Source organism: Elephas maximus, chromosome 8, assembly GCF_024166365.1.
Source record: "Elephas maximus indicus isolate mEleMax1 chromosome 8, mEleMax1 primary haplotype, whole genome shotgun sequence".
NCBI classification, from domain to species: Eukaryota; Metazoa; Chordata; class Mammalia; order Proboscidea; family Elephantidae; genus Elephas; species Elephas maximus.
Window position 1 is genome coordinate 43,996,861 of NC_064826.1, and position 18,533 is coordinate 44,015,393.

At 44.4% G+C, this 18,533-nt stretch overlaps 1 protein-coding gene across 10 annotated transcripts in view; it reads left to right on the forward strand.

The window, feature by feature from the left end:
* ATXN7L1 (ataxin 7 like 1) overlaps positions 1 to 18,533 on the forward strand; it is a 286,145-nt gene that overhangs the window by 213,055 nt on the left and 54,557 nt on the right. The window contains exon 1 of one of the 10 annotated variants that reach the window (XM_049894458.1): positions 803 to 3,782. The exons of the other annotated variants lie outside the window; for them this stretch is intronic. Coding sequence (XP_049750415.1) covers positions 3,632 to 3,782 — 151 coding nt within the window. The 5' untranslated portion in view covers positions 803 to 3,631. Of the gene's footprint in view, positions 1 to 802; positions 3,783 to 18,533 lie in introns of those variants that run through there. 10 annotated transcript variants of the gene reach the window in all.

The following is an 18,533-nucleotide window of genomic DNA, read 5'->3' on the forward strand; positions in this document are numbered from 1 at the left end:
GAACGACTCAGGCTCCAGGGCCACCGGGCCTGCCCTTTCATCTGTGTTTCATATAAGTATTGTGACATTCAGCAGGCGTCTACTTCATAGGCCCCTGGGTGGGAGAAATGTGCTCTTGACCTGCTAGCCTAGGGTCTGGAGGACAAGTCTCCCAGCCTTTCCTCCTGAGAGCTATCTCTACCCACAGTACAGATGAATAAGAGAGGAGGGCTGACACTTCCCCAGGAGGGCTGGGTCAGGTGCGTGGCCAGGTCACTCCCCCTCCCTCCCACCAACACCATTCTACAGAAATGGAATTTGTGGAGACCATTTCTTTTCTTTTCTTTTTTTAAATATTATCTCAAAGCAATAGTTTCAGGAGCTTATCCAGCATCCATACCTCCAGAAAGTCTAGAGTCCATGAAAATTTGAAATTCTGTTCTCCATTCCCCCTCTCCTTTTTTTATTGTAATTTAGATGAAGACTTACAGAGAAAACTAGTTTCTCATTAAACAATTAATACACGTATTGTTTTGTGACATTGGATGCCAACCCCGTGATGTGTCAACGCTCTCCCCTTCTCGACCTTGGGTTCCCTATTACCAGCTTTCCTGTCCCCTCCTGCCTTCTCATCCTTGCCCCTGGGCTGGTGTGCCCATTTAGTCTCATTGTTTTATGGGCCTGTCTAATCTTTGGCTGAAGGGCGAACCTCAGGAGTGACTCCTTTACTAAGCTGTAAGGGTGTCTAGGGGCCATACTCTTGGGGTTTCTCCAGTCTCTGTCAGACCAATAAGTTTGGTCTTTTTTTTTTGTTAGAATTTTGTTCTACATTTTTCTCCAGCTCTGTCTAATCCCTGTCAGAGCAGTTGGTGGTGGTAGCTGGGCACCATCTAGTTGTGCGGGACACAGTCTGCTGGAGGCTGTGGTAGTTGTGGTCCATTAGTCCTTTGGACTAGTCTATCCCTTTTGTCTTTGGTTTTCCTCATTCTGTGGAGACCATTTATGTTTTGTCAACCAGTACAGCTCCCTCCCAGTCAGATAATCAATTCTCTTAATTCTGGGAAGAAAGGCTTACTACAAGAAGGGAAAAGGAACCCAGATGTCCAATGCCATGTTTTCCTGAATAGTCCTCTCTTGGGAGGCTTCAGGCTCTCCGAATTTAATTATCGTTGGCAAGCTGCTGAAGGGCTATTCCATTACCTAAGACACCTTGCAAAGAGACAAGTAGGCACTGCCAGTGTGGCATGGATTGAGATTATACCATCTCCCCATAATCTGAAATTCTCCCATTAGAGTCATACTTCTGGGTCTTGGAAAGCTCTTCTCTCTTATGCCAAAAACCAGTTGCCATCCAGTTGACTCTGACACATGGCAACCCCATGTGTATCAGAGTAGAGCTGTGCTCTGTAGGGTTTTGAATTTACTGATTTTTCAGAAGTCGATTGCCAGGCCTTTCTTCAGAGGTGGCTCTGGATGGACTTGAACCTCCAACCTTTTGGTTAGCGGCTGAGTTCATTAACTGTTTGCACCACCCAGGAACTCCTTTTCTCTCTAAGAGGTTTGTTTGGTCTTTTGTCCTTATTAAAACGTATACCCCCTTAGCCAGATAACTTAAGATTTCTTAGGTAATAGCCAGGTTTTTGGAAAGAAATGCTGGATGCAACACAGGAGAGGTCCCAATAGAAGATGAGAGGATGCCAAAAATATGCTTTACCATTTTTTTGTATTAAGAAGAAATTCACAACATAAGAGTAACCATTTTAAAACATACAACTCAGTGGCATTTAATATATTCACAATGTTGTACAACCATCTCCTCTATCTAGTTCCGAAACAGTTTCATCACCGCCTAAGGAAACCCCATACCCACTAAGCAGTTGCTCCCCAGTCTCTTCACTCCCCAGCCCCTGGCAACCATCAGTCTGCTTTCTATCTTTTTGGGTTTACCTCTTTTGGACGTTTCATATAAATGAAATCATACGTATGTGGCCTTTTGTATACCATTGTTTTTCTGGACACTGTCCCGTCTATTGTCCTTCACCAAGATCAGGGAATAATGTGCTTAAATATCCAGAATGAATGAAACTCTTTGCCTACGTTAACAGTTAAAATGTTCAGCATAAATATTTTGTGATCATTATAATGATGTCTCTATTCTCTCCAAAGCATAGTGCTAAGCATTGAAGTGGACTCTCCCCATCAGCATGGACAGGCCCTGTGGGAGGGGGGAGCAGAAAGGCCTGAGGCTTCTGCAGGCTGCCCAGAACTGAGGCCAGGCCGCCAGGAGCCCTGGGAGCTGAGCCCACGCAGCCTGAGCATGACCACCATCCTGTGGGGCTGAAGTATGGCACCAGCCCTTCACTAACAGGGACGGTCTAATGGGCGTCTGAGGAGTTCAGTGTCTCTAACCACACTTCATGTGTGTGGTACATGAAAACCCAAATTCAGCTGCCAAATTCAGGATGCAACCCTGACTGTTCCGGGCTTTTCTTTCTGCCTTTCCCTAATCTCATCTGGGCGTGCTCTCTTAAAGGGGAAGTGGTGCGTTCTGACTGGCCAGGGCCCTCAGCCAGGAGCCAGGAAACATCAACCACAAGTCACGGTGCCCAGCGTGTCACTGGCTCAGCCTCTGTCCAAACGGCAAGGCTGCCTCCCTGGGATGTGTAAGTGTGAGCACAGGGCACATTTACCACACAGGCCGGTGTGGGGCTGGACACAGGTCACAGAGGAGAGAGCCCAGCAGGCTGAGTTGCTGCCCTTTAGCATTCAGTGTATTCATTTAGCAAGTCTGAGTTTTAGCATGGACAGGGCTCTTGTCTATGGGCTGGAGCCAAAACAGGGCTGAGGCATGGAGTGGGGAGAATACTGCCTCAGAAAGAGGTCAGGAGTAGGAGGCTGGGTTGAGGACCAGTCTATTTTGGACTGCCTTTCTGGAGGCACAAGCCTCAGGCCTTGGGAAGGAGAGGAGTGGAAAATTTTATAGCACACCTTACTTAGCGCTGGGAAGCTAGCTACCATGAACCTTACCAACCCCAGACACCCCCACGTGTCAGCACTTATATGCAGCTTAAACTACATTCTTTTATCTACTCAGCAAGTAGTTTTTCTTTGTCATGTTTATTATGTAACTTGTGTTAAATGTTTCAGGTCTTTTTAATTCAAATTTAAAAAATTGCTTGAAGCCAGGGACCCGTGTTTTTCCTCCTTTTCTGTTCACTGATGGCCCTTGATCCAGTGTGTGCATACAGTAAAAAAAAAAAAAAAAAAATGTGTAGGCACTAAATATATGCTGATCGCCAGCCCACTTGCAGACTCGGCCACTAGGGTGATTGGCAGTGTATCTGGCTTGGTTTCTAGCTACGGTTTTGATTCCTGCGTGCCCCCAGACAAAACAAGGGAAAACACCTGCAACCCCCCCAACACACACACACACACACACACACACACACACACACAGCCAGCTACTAACTATATGCCATAAGTGACTGGCTGAGGGTAGAGCACACCTCCTGCTATGATTAGGCCCCTTGTGCCCAGGTTTTTGTTTGTGTGGTAATGATGGTTGATCTTCAGTCATGTAAAAATAACTCGGACCTTTTGCTCCTAAACAAGTGAGGAGAGGGAGACAGAAGAGGATTGAAGAGGGGGGAAAATGTGTGTGTTTCTGTACGCACGTATTGACAGGGTACAACCACACCCTACTTCAAGACAACTTCCTGTTTGTCACTGCCAACTGCCACTCCAAGGAGAACAGAAATGGTTCCGTCATCAGTGGCTGCCGCGGGCCCAACACAGCCTGTGGGGTGAGTGGTTCTAAGTGACCCTGTGCCCTTAGCAGTGAGTCAAGGCTTTGCACCTTCTGCTGTAGGAGACTGTGGAGGTCAGGACAGAGAAAAAGAAAGCACTGGTGGCCTCTCCCATTGGATTCTTGTAAATGGAATGGTTTTTAATGCAGGCGCAGGGAAAAGGCAAAGAGCTGGCTACTTAAGAAAACTACTACCTGTATTTTTTAAAAACCTACATTTTCGTGTATCAGGGGACTTATATTAAGTACTTGCTGTGAGTTGGCACCGTGGTAGCCACTTTCCTTCTGTTATCAATCCTCACAACATTCATGTATTCCACAATGAATGTAGGGCGAGACCTCATCCTGACTGCCAGGGATAAAAGAGTGAACAAGATACCTACCCTCAAGGCATGTCCAGGAAACCTAGACCAGTGACCTAGCAATTACAACATGTGACGTGTGCTAAGATAGGGGGACTTAGTGTGTACTGTAGTGCACCCTGCCCAATTGTAATCCTATGATGGGGGGATGACTGTCCCCATTTTATAGGGAAGAAAACGGGCTCAGGGGGTTAAGTCAAGTCACAGAGCTAATGAATGACAAAGCTGGGATTTGAGCCCAGATCCTTCCCATTACAAGGCAGCACCATTTGGTCCACATTTCCAGCGACTACCAAAGCTGGTGAAACATGAGGGACCTTTGAAAAAGTACAGATTTGGAGGCACTGCCCCTGGTGTCCGGTAGCCTCTGAATTGTGACTGTGGCCTGGGTGCTCTATGTGCCTCGGGCATCCAGGATCCACTAGCCCCTTCCCTAGGGCTTGGACAGAACATGCCTGTGACAGGGGCCAGGCTTCTACTCGCCTAGCCCAAGGCACCTAGGGCAAAGGCCACTGTTTTTGCCGCAGGACAGTGTTGGGAAGATTCATTCTAGCTGCTCGGGTATTTTAAACACTGGGAATCCTGGTTTATAAATCTTCTCCCTGAAGAAACCCCAGCCTATGCCTCCTGCTTTCCCCAACTTCTGACTGTCCCCTCACTGCCCCAGGGGCAGGGGTGCTATCAGCTAAGCCACCTTAAATTAAGGTAGAATCCAAGCTAGAAACTGCCGTTGTCACTTAAGCCATGGTGACTCCAGTGTTTAAACTTGTGTGACTTGCCCAGCATGTGTGTGTTTGGTGGGGCCCGGGAAGTTACTCTAAGTTAGAGGTTTAATGCCACACACGTGGAACTCCTTGTCAACCCGTCCGCTTCCGTGTGGGACGTGGACACACGAGAAGAGCTAGGGCAGTAAAAGGTCAGATGTTACCTAAGAGGACTGCAGCTCTGGCTGCAGGTGGCAGCCAGGGAGGGATAGTTACCTGCCTCAGGTCTTTCAGGCAGCAGCTTACCTCCTGACAGGGGAGCCTGTTCCCACCACTAGAGTGAAGGTAGCCACTAGCTGGGGATCTGGAGAGTGCCACCCCACCCTGAGAGAACCCTCTAATGATGAAGAAGCTCTAGCATTGACAATGTCTGTCTTATCACAACTGTGATAGTCCAGTGTGCATATCCCAGTGCCTGGCAGTTGGTAGATGCCAAGGAAATGCTGAAAAAAATGAATGAATGAATGAAGCTTGACTTTAACGCATGCTTTTCTCTTAATGGACTCCCTGGGTGGCACAAATGGTTGAGTACTCAGCTACTAACAGAAAGGTTGGCTGTTCAAATCTACCCAGAGGTACCTGAGAAGAAAGGCCTGGCAATCTACTTCCAAAAGGTTGTTGCTGTTATTGTTGGTTGCTGTCGATTTGATTCTGACTCGTGGTGACCTTATGTCTGAAAGGATACAACCATTCAAAACCCCAGGTGCAATTCTACTCTGAAGTACATGGGGTTGCCATGAGTCGGAATCAACTCCACGGCAACTGGTTTGGTTTTGGGTTTTTTTCTCCGAGTACGTCCACCTGTTTTCTCTACTTTGTCCTTTCTGGCTAGGGATATGTTAGAGTATTGTGGAATTTTGTTTTGCTTTTTTTCATCTTTATTTTTTTATGTAAGGATTTAAACAGCTTTAACAAAAACAAAAAAACCAAAACCAAACCCAGTGCCGTCGAGTCGATTCCAACTCATAGCAACCCTACAGGACGGAGTAGAACTGCCCCATAGAGTTTCTAAGGAGCGCCTGGCGGATTCAAACTGCGGACCCTTTGGTTAGCAGCCACAGCACTTCACCACTACGCCACCAGGGTTCCCTTACAGAACCTATTAAACAGTACATCCTATACCCGTCCCTTTCCCCCCATCCTTATATAGATATTAAATGTTTTTACTAAGTAATGATTACTGTCTACATATTATTTGTGATATTTTTTATTTTTGTTTTCCGAATTTGGCTTACTATTTCACATACAAGGACCTGGTGGCTCAGTGGTTAAAGCGCTTGGCTGCTAACCAAAAGGTCAGTAGTTTGAACCCTCCAGCCCCTCCTCAGGAGAAAGATGTGGCAGTCTTGCGTCCGTAAAGATTTACAGGCTTGGAAACCCTATGGGGCAGTTCTGCTCTGTCCTATAGGGTCACTATGAGTCAGAATTGACTTGATGGCAGTGGGTTTCATTTGGTTTTTGCAGATTTGGACTTACTGTTTTACATACAAGGAGCCCAAGTGGCACAACAGTTAAGCACTCAGCTGCTAACCAAAGGTTGGTGGTTAGAACCCACCAAGAGACTCCGCAGGAGAAAGACCTGGCAATCTGCTCCTGTGAAATTACCAGATTACCAGATCACAGTCTCTGAGCCCTTCTTAGTTCCTATTATTGTCACCAGGTTGCTCTCCAGAAAAACATCATCCCTTGAAAGTTCCCCTGACAGTGTGTCCATGTGCTTGTTCCCCACAGGTTTCTCTCTGCTCAGGGTTTTCCTCCTAGCTAGGTTTGCTGTCCTGCGAGGACACCCCTGAGGGCTGAAAGAAATATTTCAGGGCCCTGGAAAGTCCCTCTGACCCCCTAAATCCTATCTAACAATGGTTGATGCCAGAAATTTACACCTTAGTATAAATTACAAAAAAGGAGGGGCAGGTTTTATTGGCCAGAAGAGGCAGGAGAAGGAGGAGTGCTACCACGGGAGAAAAGAGAAGGAGGCTCTTAAGTTTCTAACTTCAGAGTTGTAGCCAAGACCAGCCCTGAAAATGGGAAATATTTTCTCAAGGATCATGAGAGAAGGTACATTGCTAACGTGTGGAGTGAATGCAACATCCCAAGCAGGATGGTGTGGTGGAGAAACCATTGGCTTTGGGGCCAGGCCAGCCTGGGCTTTCCTCCCAGACCTGCTGAGGTCTGTGTGACCTTGGTCTTGTTTCATAATCTTGCTAAGCTTTAATTTCCCCATCTATAAAAAGGGAGCTAACTGTATCCACTTTGTGGGGTTGTTGGGTAGATTGCATGAGCTGGCAAGTGTAAAAGTAGTAGCTTGTACAATGCCTGACACAGAGTAGGCACTCAGGAAATGGTGCTGTCCTTTCTAAGTGAATGAATGGGTGTAGGATGATTGAACGACCAAAAAATCAACTCCCAATCCTCCAGGGGGACTTGGGAACTGAGCTGGTCCAAGCTGTGTAGGTCACTGGCCCAAACTGGCCTTGGCAAAGAACTCACTGCTCCAGGCAGATCATGTTGTCTGGGAGTGGGCAGGGTTGAAAAGGGGTAAAGAAAACCTTGTTATTGTTGTTGTTAGCTGCCGTTGAGTCAGTCCCAACTCATGGCAACCCCATGCACAACAGAACAAAACACTGCCTGGCCTTTCGCCATCCCCATGATCAGTTGGAGATCAGACTGTTGTGATCCATAGGGTTTTCATTGGCTGAGTTTCGGAAGTAGATTGCCAGGCCTTTATTCTTAGTCTGTCTTAGTCTAGAAACTCTATTTAAACCTGCTCAGCATCATAGCAACACATAAGCCTCCACTGCCAGTCAGATGATATCTGTACTTGAGATGCATTGGCCAGGAATCAAACCTGGGTCTCCTGCAAAGAAGGCGAGAATTCTACCACTGAACCACCACTCCCCCAAAGAAAACCTAGTACAAGTTAATTGGTGACAGACCAATTTAAGGAACATCTGCCCAGCTACTTGGGCCCTGACGTCTTTTAAAGAGGTACTGCAGCCTGAGGAGGGAGTAGGCACTCCAGAAAGCTCACGAGCACTCCTGTATAGTAGCCACTTGGCACAGCTCTGCCTGACAGTCACTGCTGCCAAAGTCGCTTGACTTTCCTGTGTCTTTGCTTCCTTCTCTGCTGATGGCCAGTTCAGTATCCCCCGTAACCACCACAGGACTATATTTAGTGTGTCAGTATAATGGCAGCGCTTGAGACCACAGGCGAAGATTCTAGCCCCAGCTCCTCCACTTCATGTGATGTGGAACAAGTTTCTCAAATGCAGTTGGCCTCAGTTTCCACAGCTCTAAACTGAGAGAATGCCTGCTTCACAGGGTGGTTGTGAGGTACAGCTAGCAGGCTTCCTAACATGGCTCCTGATGCTGAAGACCTTGCTCTGCCTCTCTCCCTCCAAGTCCAATTTACTTTTGGAAGAAGGGCCTTTGGAATTCAGGGCTGTCTTTTGTAGACAGCATCCTGACTGTAACTAAGAAAGCAGATAGAACCCATTGATAAAACAGAGTCTGGCTAAGGATTTGCCACGCACCTGCCCTCAGAGCTGTGGGCAGAAGGCGACTCAGTGCTGTCAAATGAGAAAGTTAGGTGCTGGGCTGAGCCCAAGGGAGCTTACACAACCATGGCAGGCCACAAGCGACTGTGGTGTGCAAAGTCTGTTGTGAGGGTGTTGGTCCCTTAAAAAGCCATATTGGAAAGCTGGTAATAGGGAACCCAGGGTTGAGAAGAGTGTTGACATGTCGTGGGGTTGTTAACCAATGTCATACAACTATGTGTGTATTAACTGTTTGATGAGAAACTAGTTTGTTCTGTAAAACTTCATCTAAAGTTCGATTTAAAAAAAATAAAGCCATATTGGAATATTCCCAACAAATTCTTTCTAAAAATGGTACAGGGAGCCATATTGGGTGTTGGCAGCTGGCTCAGCCATTCACGAAGCAGCTCCCGTTGTTTCTGTGCTGAAGTTTTAAATACAGGACATTGATACTGCAAGTATGAAAATATCTCTGTGAGAAAGCATGGGGGAGGTGTGGGTTTTGAGCTGTCATTGAAATGGAGTCGCCTGGTGGATTTTACCTGCAGAGAGTAAGGGGAAGAGTTGTGCAGACACCAAGGCTCCCACACCTAAGGGATCTTTAGGAAGTTGAGAGTCGGTGTCTGCAAGCCTACCACTCAGCCGGTCTCTGGGTTTGCTGCCTAGAGTTGCACCTGGGCGGTTAAGGAATCTATGGAGAAACAGGTGGTCTCAGAAGAGCCAGCTGCCGAGGCCTTGGCCTGAAGTCCTGTGGTGGAAATGGAAAAAAAAGAAAGGATTTCGTTTTTCACTTATTTGATATAGGGGCTCCCAACTCTTTGAGGTTGAGGTCTCAGGAGAGTTGGGCTTAGGGCTGTGGCAGTGGGGCTTCTAAGGCGGCTTTTAGGTTTTTCTCTTCTCTCCCAAGAAGATCGGGGTCCTGCTGGAACGTCTGTGGGCATTGAGGAGGGAGAGGGTCCAGCTGGCTCCTCTAGCCTCTCACCATCGGCAGCAGTATCTTCTGACATTTCAAGATAGGCATTGGCGGTTCAGTGGTAGAACGCTCCCCTTCCTTGCAGGAGACTCGGGTTCAATTCCCAGCCAAATCACCTCACGCGCAGCTACCACCCATCTGTCAATGGAGGCTTGCAAGTTGGTCTGATGCTGAATTAGTTTTAGCACAGCTTCAAGACTAAAACAGACTAGGAAGGAAAATCTGTCAATCTGCTTCTCTAAATTAGCCAGTGAAAGCTTTATGGGCTCCAGTCTGCAACTGACCATGGGGATGGCCCAGAACTGGGCAGCATTTTCTTCCATTGTGCGTGGGGTCACTATGAGTTGGGGCCAACTTGACCAGCAGCTAACAGCTTAGAGTCAAGGCAACAGCCTCTGAAGACTTTCCCAGATATGATGTTTCCAAGCTCTGTGACCTTGGGCAACTCTTTGTATCTCTGAGCCTCAGTTTCCTCATCTATAGAGTAAACATAATGATAGTACCTACCCTTATAAGAGGGAAAACCCTGGTGGTGTAGCGGTTAAGTGCTATGGCTGCTAACCAAAGGGTCGGCAGTTCATATCCGCCAGGCGCTCCTTGGAAACTCTATGGGGCAGTTCTACTCTGTCCTATAGGGTCACTATGAGTCAGAATCATCTTGATGGCACTGGGTTTTTATTGGCTAAAGAGGAGTCCTGGTGGCCCAGTGTTAAAGTGTTCAACTGCTAACCAAAAGGTCACCAGTTCAAAACCACCAGCGGCTCCACAGGAGAAAGATGTGGCAGTCTGCTTCCGTAAAAGATTTGCAGCCTTGGAGAACCTGTGGGGTCACTATGAGTTGGAATCGACTCGACGGCAGTGGGTTTGGTTTTGGTTTGGTATTGGTCAAAAGACAAAAGGGGTGAGACCAGAGGTTACAAGATTAGTCACTCAGGTTGTTATTGATGTATGGACACTTAATTCTGCAAGTGTGTTCTGATTGTGCTTTTCTGTTTTCACTTCAGTAGGTGAGTGGTACTTACATTCAATATTGTTGTTGTTGGGTGTCACTGAGTTGTTTTGACTCATAGCAACCCCACGTGCAGAGTAGAACTGCCTCAGGATTTTCTTGGTCGTAATCTTTATGGAAGCAGATTGCCAGGTCTTTCTCCTGTGGAACTGCTGAGTGGGTTTGAACTGCCAACCTTTGAGTTAACAGCCAAGCGCTTCACAGTTAGTGCCGCCAGGACTCCTTATATTTGACATTGGCATGGTAGATTGGTTTGGTCTTTCTATGGAACAGTTTAGAAATAAATGTGTAACGAGAGCTGTTAACTATTGCAGTCTTTCACTTTGGGAACTATACCTCAGGGAAATAACACTGAATCTCTTTCTTTCTTTTCTTTCCCTTATTTTTTTTAAAATTTTATTTATGTTGTTCTTGTTGTTAAGAATATACACAGGGAAACACACACCAATTGAACAGTTTCCACATGTACCATTTAGTGACATTGATTACATTCGAGTTGTGCAACCATTCTCACCCCCCTTTTCTGAGTTGTTCTTCCCCCACTGATGTAAATTCACTGCCCCCTCAGGTTCCTACCTCTAACATTTCAAGTTGCTGTTGTCAGTTTGATCCCGTATAAATAGTTCTTAAAAGAGCGTAATGTTCAAGGCAGACATTTTTTACTAGTTTAGCTAAACTATTGTTTGGTTTTAAGAAGACTTCAGGGGATATTTTTCGTTTAAGGTTTAAAGTTTATCTCAGGGTAATAGTTCAAGGGGTTCATCCAGCCCCTGTGGCTCCGGGAAGTTGTGAGTCCATGAGAATTTGAAATTCTGTTCTACATTTTCCCCCTTTTGGTCAGATTCTTCTATAGAATCTTAGATCAAAATGTTCAGTAATGGTAGCCAGGCACCACCCAGTTCTTTGGTCTCATGACAAAGGAGGCAATTTTTCATAGAGTCAATTAGCCACATATTCCATATCCTACTCCTCTACCTAACTCTCCTTCTTCCTTTGTTGCTCCAAGTGAATAGAAACCAATTATTGTGCCTTGGATGGCCACTTGCAAACTTTTTACACCCCAGGCACTACACGACAAATTAGAAGCACTAAACATGTTATTAGGCCAATTAACTGAGATGTCCCACGTAACCATGACCCTAAACCTCCAAACCAAGGAACCAAATTGCATGAGGTTTTTGGGTGTATATAAGCAGCCTCAGTATCTACTTTTTTTTGTTTTTTTGTCATTGTAGTAAATGTATCTATCACACAATTTTTGCCAATTCAACATTTTAGAGGTGTACAACTTATTGACAGCAATTACAATAATTGGCTGTGCAACCTTACCCTTAATCAGTGAGATGTTTCTATCACTGTTAACTCCCCCTTTTCCCCTCCCTCCCACCCTGGTAACCACTAATAAACTTTTTTGTCTATACATTTGCCTTTTCTTATCTTTTTATATAAATGAAGTCATATAATATTTGTCCTTTTATGATTGATGTATTTCACTTAGCATAATGTCTTCAAGTTCCATCCATATTGTAGCATGTATCAAGACTTCATTTCTCCTCCTGGCTGAGTAGCATTCCATTGTATGTATGTACCATATTTTGTTTATCCATTCCTCTCTTGATGGGCATTTAGATTGTTTCTACTTTTTGGCTATTGTGTATAGTGCTGCAGTGAACACTGGTATACAAGTCTCTTTTTGACTCTCTGCTTTCAAGTCTTTTGGGTATATACCTAGGAGTAGAATTGCTAGGTCATATGGAGTTCTATTTTTAGTTTTTTGAGGAACCACCACACTGTTTTCCACAACAGCTATGCCATTTTGTATTCCCACCAGCAATAGGAAAGCATTCCAATTTCCCCATATCCTCACCAACATTTGTTGTTTTCTGTGTTTTTTTATCTTAGCCATCCTAATGAGAGTGAAATGGTGTCTCATTGTGGTTTTGATTTGCATGTTTCTGATGGCTAATGGGACTTTTCATGTGTTTGGTGGCCATCTGAATGTCCTCTCTGGTGAAATGTCTATTCGAGTGCTTTGTCCATTTTATGATTGGGATATTTGTCTTTTTGTCTAAATCTCTTTTTAAATAAATTGTAAATTAACAAATGCCCAATAATAAGCAACAGTAAGATACTAGTTAAATAATCTACAGCTTGTCAACATGATTGAAAATTTTCTAACTATTTAAAATGATGGAGGCAGTGGGTGATACAAACAGTTAACGTGCTTGGCTGATAACTGAAAAGCTAGAGGTTCCAGTCCAACCAGAGGCATCTCAGAAAAAAGGCCTGGAAATCTACTTCTAAAAAAGCAGCATCGAAAACCCTGTGGAGCACAGTTGTACTCTGACACACGTGGGGTTGCCTTGAGTTGGCAGCTGACTTCATTTGAAATGACAAGTATGGGCACTTCAGGCCAACATGGCACCATAGACAGAAGCACCATGCTGTTCCTCCACAGCAAAGACCCCAAAAACTTAGTAAAACAGAGACAAATGTCATTCCTAGAACCCGAAGTGTCAAATGAAGAGGTAAAGAAGTCAGCCAAACACCAAATGGAATAAGAAACTGACAGAGAGCGAGGATAGATATGTGCAGAGGTCCCCCATCAGCTAATGGAGCACGGATTCGCCATCTTGGACGCCTGTTGGAGATTGGCAGACAGGGAGCACAAGAAAGCAGCTTCATGGAGCTCCCAGCAGGAGACAGAGCACCCAATAACCAGCAATACACACTTTCCCACCTCCATCCTCTCTTCGCTGCTCTACCTCCATGCTTCCTGGCTGGTTGCAGTGGCTCAGCCAGCTGGGAAGTGCAGCATCCATGCCACTTGGATTTGCCGTGCTCACATCAAAGATCAGTGGACAGGGGCTACAGGAAAGCAGCTTCACAAAGTTCGCAGCAGCAGACAGAGCACCCGGTAACCAGCGATATACCTTTTCCTAACCCCCACACTTCTCCCTCCCGCCCCCTTCGGCCTCCTTTGTTCCCACTAGCCACAGTCTCTTGGCCAGAAGGCAACTACTTTGGCCCCAGTCCTCTTGGATTCACCCCACCTGCACTGGCCGGCTCTGTGAGTGCCATTTGTCTCTTGCTGATGTTGCTTTTTTCTGTTTTAATGTTTCTTGTGGTTTCTTCTGTGCCTCCCACCACATCCCTCTCCTTTCTCTCAAACACCTGGCTCTTTTTGCCATCTTTGCTTCTTCTTGAAAGGCTGTAAAGCACCACTTGACTAGGGCACCACTCCCCCGGCCTGCAATACCACACTGGTGGGATCTCCAGGGCTTTTTTTTTTTTTTTTGCTTTGTTTTGTTCTGTTCTGTTTGTTTGTTTTGTTTTTCTTTTCGCAGCTTGGGAGCCCCTTCTAGCCAGGCTGTACTGCACAGCTCAGGAGCCATGTCCCCAGTCTGTGTAGCCCCTGAGGGCATTTCTTTTTTCTTTCTTGATTTTTTTTCTTTTCTTTTTTCTCTTGTTTCCTTTTGGTTTTTCTTCATTTCTCAGTTCTTGTCTCTCTATACTTACCTTCTTTTCCTGTCTCCTGAATACCTGTTGCTGTGTGATATCTATACCCCCTCTAGCCAGGCTATACTGTGCAGCCTGGAAGCCACTTCCTTGATCTTTGCAGCCACACCGGTGGGACCCCTGGGGGCTTTTTCTCTTTTTTTTTTCTTCCAGATTTCTATCTAGTTATTTTTTTCTTTCTTTTTCCCTTTTCCTTTTTGTTTTTCTCCATTTCTCAGTTTCTCATCACTCCAACAGCAAGCCCTTTACCACTCTTTTGTTTATTGTTTGTTTTTGGCTCCTGTTTCTCTCTCCTCTGTCCTCTCTTTCCCATACCCATAATAGCTCCACACATCACAATCTCCCCCCTTTCCTGCCTGCCTGCACTGTGCACTGAACATCATACCTCCGAGCACCACAGGCACAACCTACCAGAACCTGCCCAGCACTGGTTCCCAGCCCACCCTTTCAGCCCTAGTACGTGTCACAAACAGCCCATTCCAGCTCCTCCCCTTCAGTTGGACCTGCCTTGCTGCACCACAGCTGATTGGCTGGCCCTGCCTGTTGGACAAGGAGGTGAAAAGTATCATGGCCACAGATAAGCAAGCAACAAAAAACGCACAGCCCGCCTGCTCAGACATAACCAAGTAAAACAAAAAAGCAGGATGAAACAAACAGATCTATAATCAGTAAATGAAGAAAATAACTACTGAATGTCCCCAAGACAGCAGACATTACCAAAACATGTAAAAAAACAGGACAGGATAGTTCCAGTGGGCATCCAAAATAAAACATCAGATGACTTTCCAGTAGAAGAAAAGGCACAAGAACTACCTGATAGGGAATTCAGATCTCTAATACTCAGAACTATCCAAGAGTTGAAGCAAAAAGCAGGCAAAAATGAGGAAAACATAGAAAATTTATGGAAAAGGCAAATTCATGGAAAATACAGACCAAAAAAATGGAAGAATTCAGGAAAATAATACAGGAACAAAATGCCAAAGTAAATTCACAACTAGAAATCATACAAAAACAACAGTTAGAAATCCAAAAAATAAACAATAAGATTTCAGAAATGGATAGTGTCATAGAAGCGCTGAGGAGCAGGTTTGAAATGATGGAAGACAGGATCAGCAAAATTGAAGACAAACACTTAGATACAAATCTGTTTGAGGAAAAATCAGAAAAAAGAATGAATAAAAATGAAAAAGCCCTGAGAATTATGTGGGATACAATCAAAAGCAAAAATCTGTGAGTGATTGGAGTTCCAGAACAAGGGGAGAAAATGGAAAACACAGAGAAGATCATTGAAGAATTAGTGACAGAAAACTTCCCTAATATCATGAAAGATGAAAAGCTGACCATCCAAGAAGCTCAACAAACCCCATATAGGATAGACCCCAAAAGAAAATCATGAAGTCATATCATAATCACACTCGCTAAAACCAAAGACAAGGAAAAAATCCTGAGAGCAGTTCAAGAAAAACAAAAAGTCACATACAGAGAAGAAACAATAAAACTAAGCTCTGATTATTTGGCAGAAACCATGCAGGCAAGAAGGCAAGGGAATGACATATACAAAACCTTGAAAGAAAAAAATCGCCAACCAAGAATAATATATCCTGCAAAACTCTTGTTCAAATATGATGGTGAAATTAGGACATTTCCAGATGAACAGAAATTAAGGGAATATGTAACAACCAAACCAAACTTAAAACAATTATTAAAGGGAGTCCTTCAGTCTGAGAATAAAATGACAAGTATGTAGGAATTAAAAATGTACATATGGAATAATGTTGAAAAAAATAGTCTCTAATATCAATTGATTACAGCTTTGTTTATACTTCTATGTACATGGGAAACCACAGTGGCATAGTGGTTGAGAGTTCGGCTGCTAACCAAAAGGTCGGCAGTTCCAGTCCATCAGGTGCTCCTTGGAAACCCTGTGAAGTAGCTCTACTCTGTCCCATAGGGTCGCTATGAGTCAGAATCTACTCAACGGCAACAGGTTTTGGTTTTGGTTTTGGGGGATTCTATGTACATCAATTAACAAAAATTAGAAAAATTTGAAGGGAAAGGCTTTTTCTCTAAAATTGCTTAAATCTATAAACTGTTTTAAATGTGGGTGAAGAATACGATGTACTATAAACTCTTTCTGGGAAGGGGAGATGGAATTAGAATAATTACAAGGATCAACCTAAGGCAGGCCCTTATCCAAAATGTAGAAAATAATGATTAAGCCCAAGTGGGCAAGGGCTTGTAGGAGAATGACTGTGATAAAAATCTGGAAAACTTTACCCAGAGCAATTGCACCTGCACAGCAACATCTTTTTACAAGAAACTAAGGTGTTGCTTTCTCCCATCACCACCCTCTCCACCTCTCCCCATAGACTTCGCTGTGTAATGGACCCCTACAGGCAGGTCTTCACAGATTAGAGGAATACAGATTAAATGGGAATTGGGCCTTTCTATAAAATCTACTCACTCGGCTCTACCCGGGATATCATTTCTACCCATTTTCAAATGCTTCACTGAAGTTCATCCCTTTAGGAAGCCCCAATCACTCTAACCCTGCCTGTTTCTTCCCAACTTTAAATACTTAATGTAGCCTTTCTCTTCTGCATCAGTGGCATGCAAACTTGTTCACACAGCCTGGGAAACAGAGATCACAGATCTCTTTGTGGAAATAGTGATAGATTTAACTCAATCAGAGCAACAAGGAATAGTTTCACAAGTAGGAAATACTGCCGTAGTCTATTTATGTCAATACAAAAGCACAGACACAGAGAAGAAATTTAAGGGTGAAGAGCTGTCTTCAGGTTTCTATTGATATTCTTTTCACATGTAACTTGTTCGTTTAGTTGGTCATTTAAGAAGAATTTTTGGAACTAAAATACAAAGCCAAGAACAAAAGCTTATCCACTGCTTTAATTTTTGCTGTAAGTTTAGGTGTAGAATGTGTTAGCCAGGTTCACTAACCAGAATTCTCTGAGAAAGTAGTTTTAGAATCACTGGTCTGGCCCATTCATTTGGTCCTTCATGGTAACATTCCTTGTGATTTATCTTTAATTGTTGACTTGTATTATTTTTAACCTTTAGTTTGACAAAAGTTATCTTGATTTTTAAGGCTTGCATCATTACTTAAACTGGGGGATATTTCCGTACATCCCTCCAGCCAGCTTCAGCAAGTAAATGAATGAAGACTGCAGAAAAATCTAGAACAGTAGTGACAAAAATAAAATCTTGGTAAAAATCAAAGTTCTTATTTCAATATTGGAAATCTCTGCCAAAAAAGGAATTGCTAAGGAAGAAATTTCTGAAGGGCAGAATGAACAAAGAATTTAAAGTGAGGAGACTTGGTTCTAGTCCTAACATTGCCAACAGCTAGCTTTGCCCTGGGGCAGGTAACAGACAACCTCTATGATGTGGTTTTCTCATCTACCAGAAAGAAGATTGGACTAGTTGACCTTTAAAATCCAGTTATAAGTTTCAGCGACTCTAAATTCTGTACTTCCTAATTTCAAATTTTGTTCATAATACCACGCGTTTCCTGCCTGCCTAAGAGGCGGCTGGGCCCCGGCATTGGTCCTGACCTTGGCAAGTCACCTCACCTCTCCAGGTCTCCTTTGGCCACTCAGCCCTGAGGAGGGTGGAGACGCCTTGTTGGTTCCTGCCTGTCTCACACGGGTTGTAAAGGCCAGTACAATTTTACAAAGGATGAATCCCTCCAAAGAATATCTTGCATGGTAAAATATTTCAATATTTATGCTGTAATTATCGCTGTAATATTCAGGAGTCATGAAGGATGAGAAGAGAAGGGACAGGTGTAAGTATGCCTTATATTTATGGTAATGGAGTGGAAAGAGGCCTTGGAAGGCATCTAGGGACCCACTTCATTTACAGGTAAAGATGTGGGATCCAAGAAAGCTTAAGTGATGAACTCAAAGCCACAAGCCTAGTATGTGGTGTGGTTGAAGCCAGAGCCTGGCTCTCCTGACTCCCAGTCCTGTGCTTGCTCTGTTGCACCAAAACAGAGGTCCTGGAACTAGCTCTTGGTTTTCAAAACCTTCAACAGGATGGCTTCTGATAAGTAAGCATGTACACAAGGTCTGTTCTGATTAATGCAGAAAAATTACCCAGGAAAATTATTCAGTTTAGGCAACCTGTGGCAACAGGTCAAGGAGCTGGGGTGGCTGGCGCAAGTGATTTGCTATCCGCTGCTAACCTTAAGGTTGGCAGTGCAAACCCACTCAGAGTCACCTTGGAAGAAAGGCCTAGCAAACTGCTGCCGTAAAAGATTACAGCCAAGAAAACCCTATGGAGCAGTTAGTTCTACTCTGTAACACCTGGGGTTGCCATGAGTCAGGGCCAACTCAACTGCAGCTAATAACAACAAAAACAATAGTAACAGGTCAGGTAAAAGATCCAACAATCACATGATCCTCAAAAATCTACTTTTTTTTTTCCCCAACTCGCTCTTCATCAGAAGACTAGAGTCAATTTGCTTTGAGACAGGCTAGCAACAGGTTGGTACGAGGGAGCGCAGAGAAATCCCAAACTCCTGTCTGAGAGAGCAGAGGTTAATCTGGCTTCCTTCTCCCAGTTCAGGG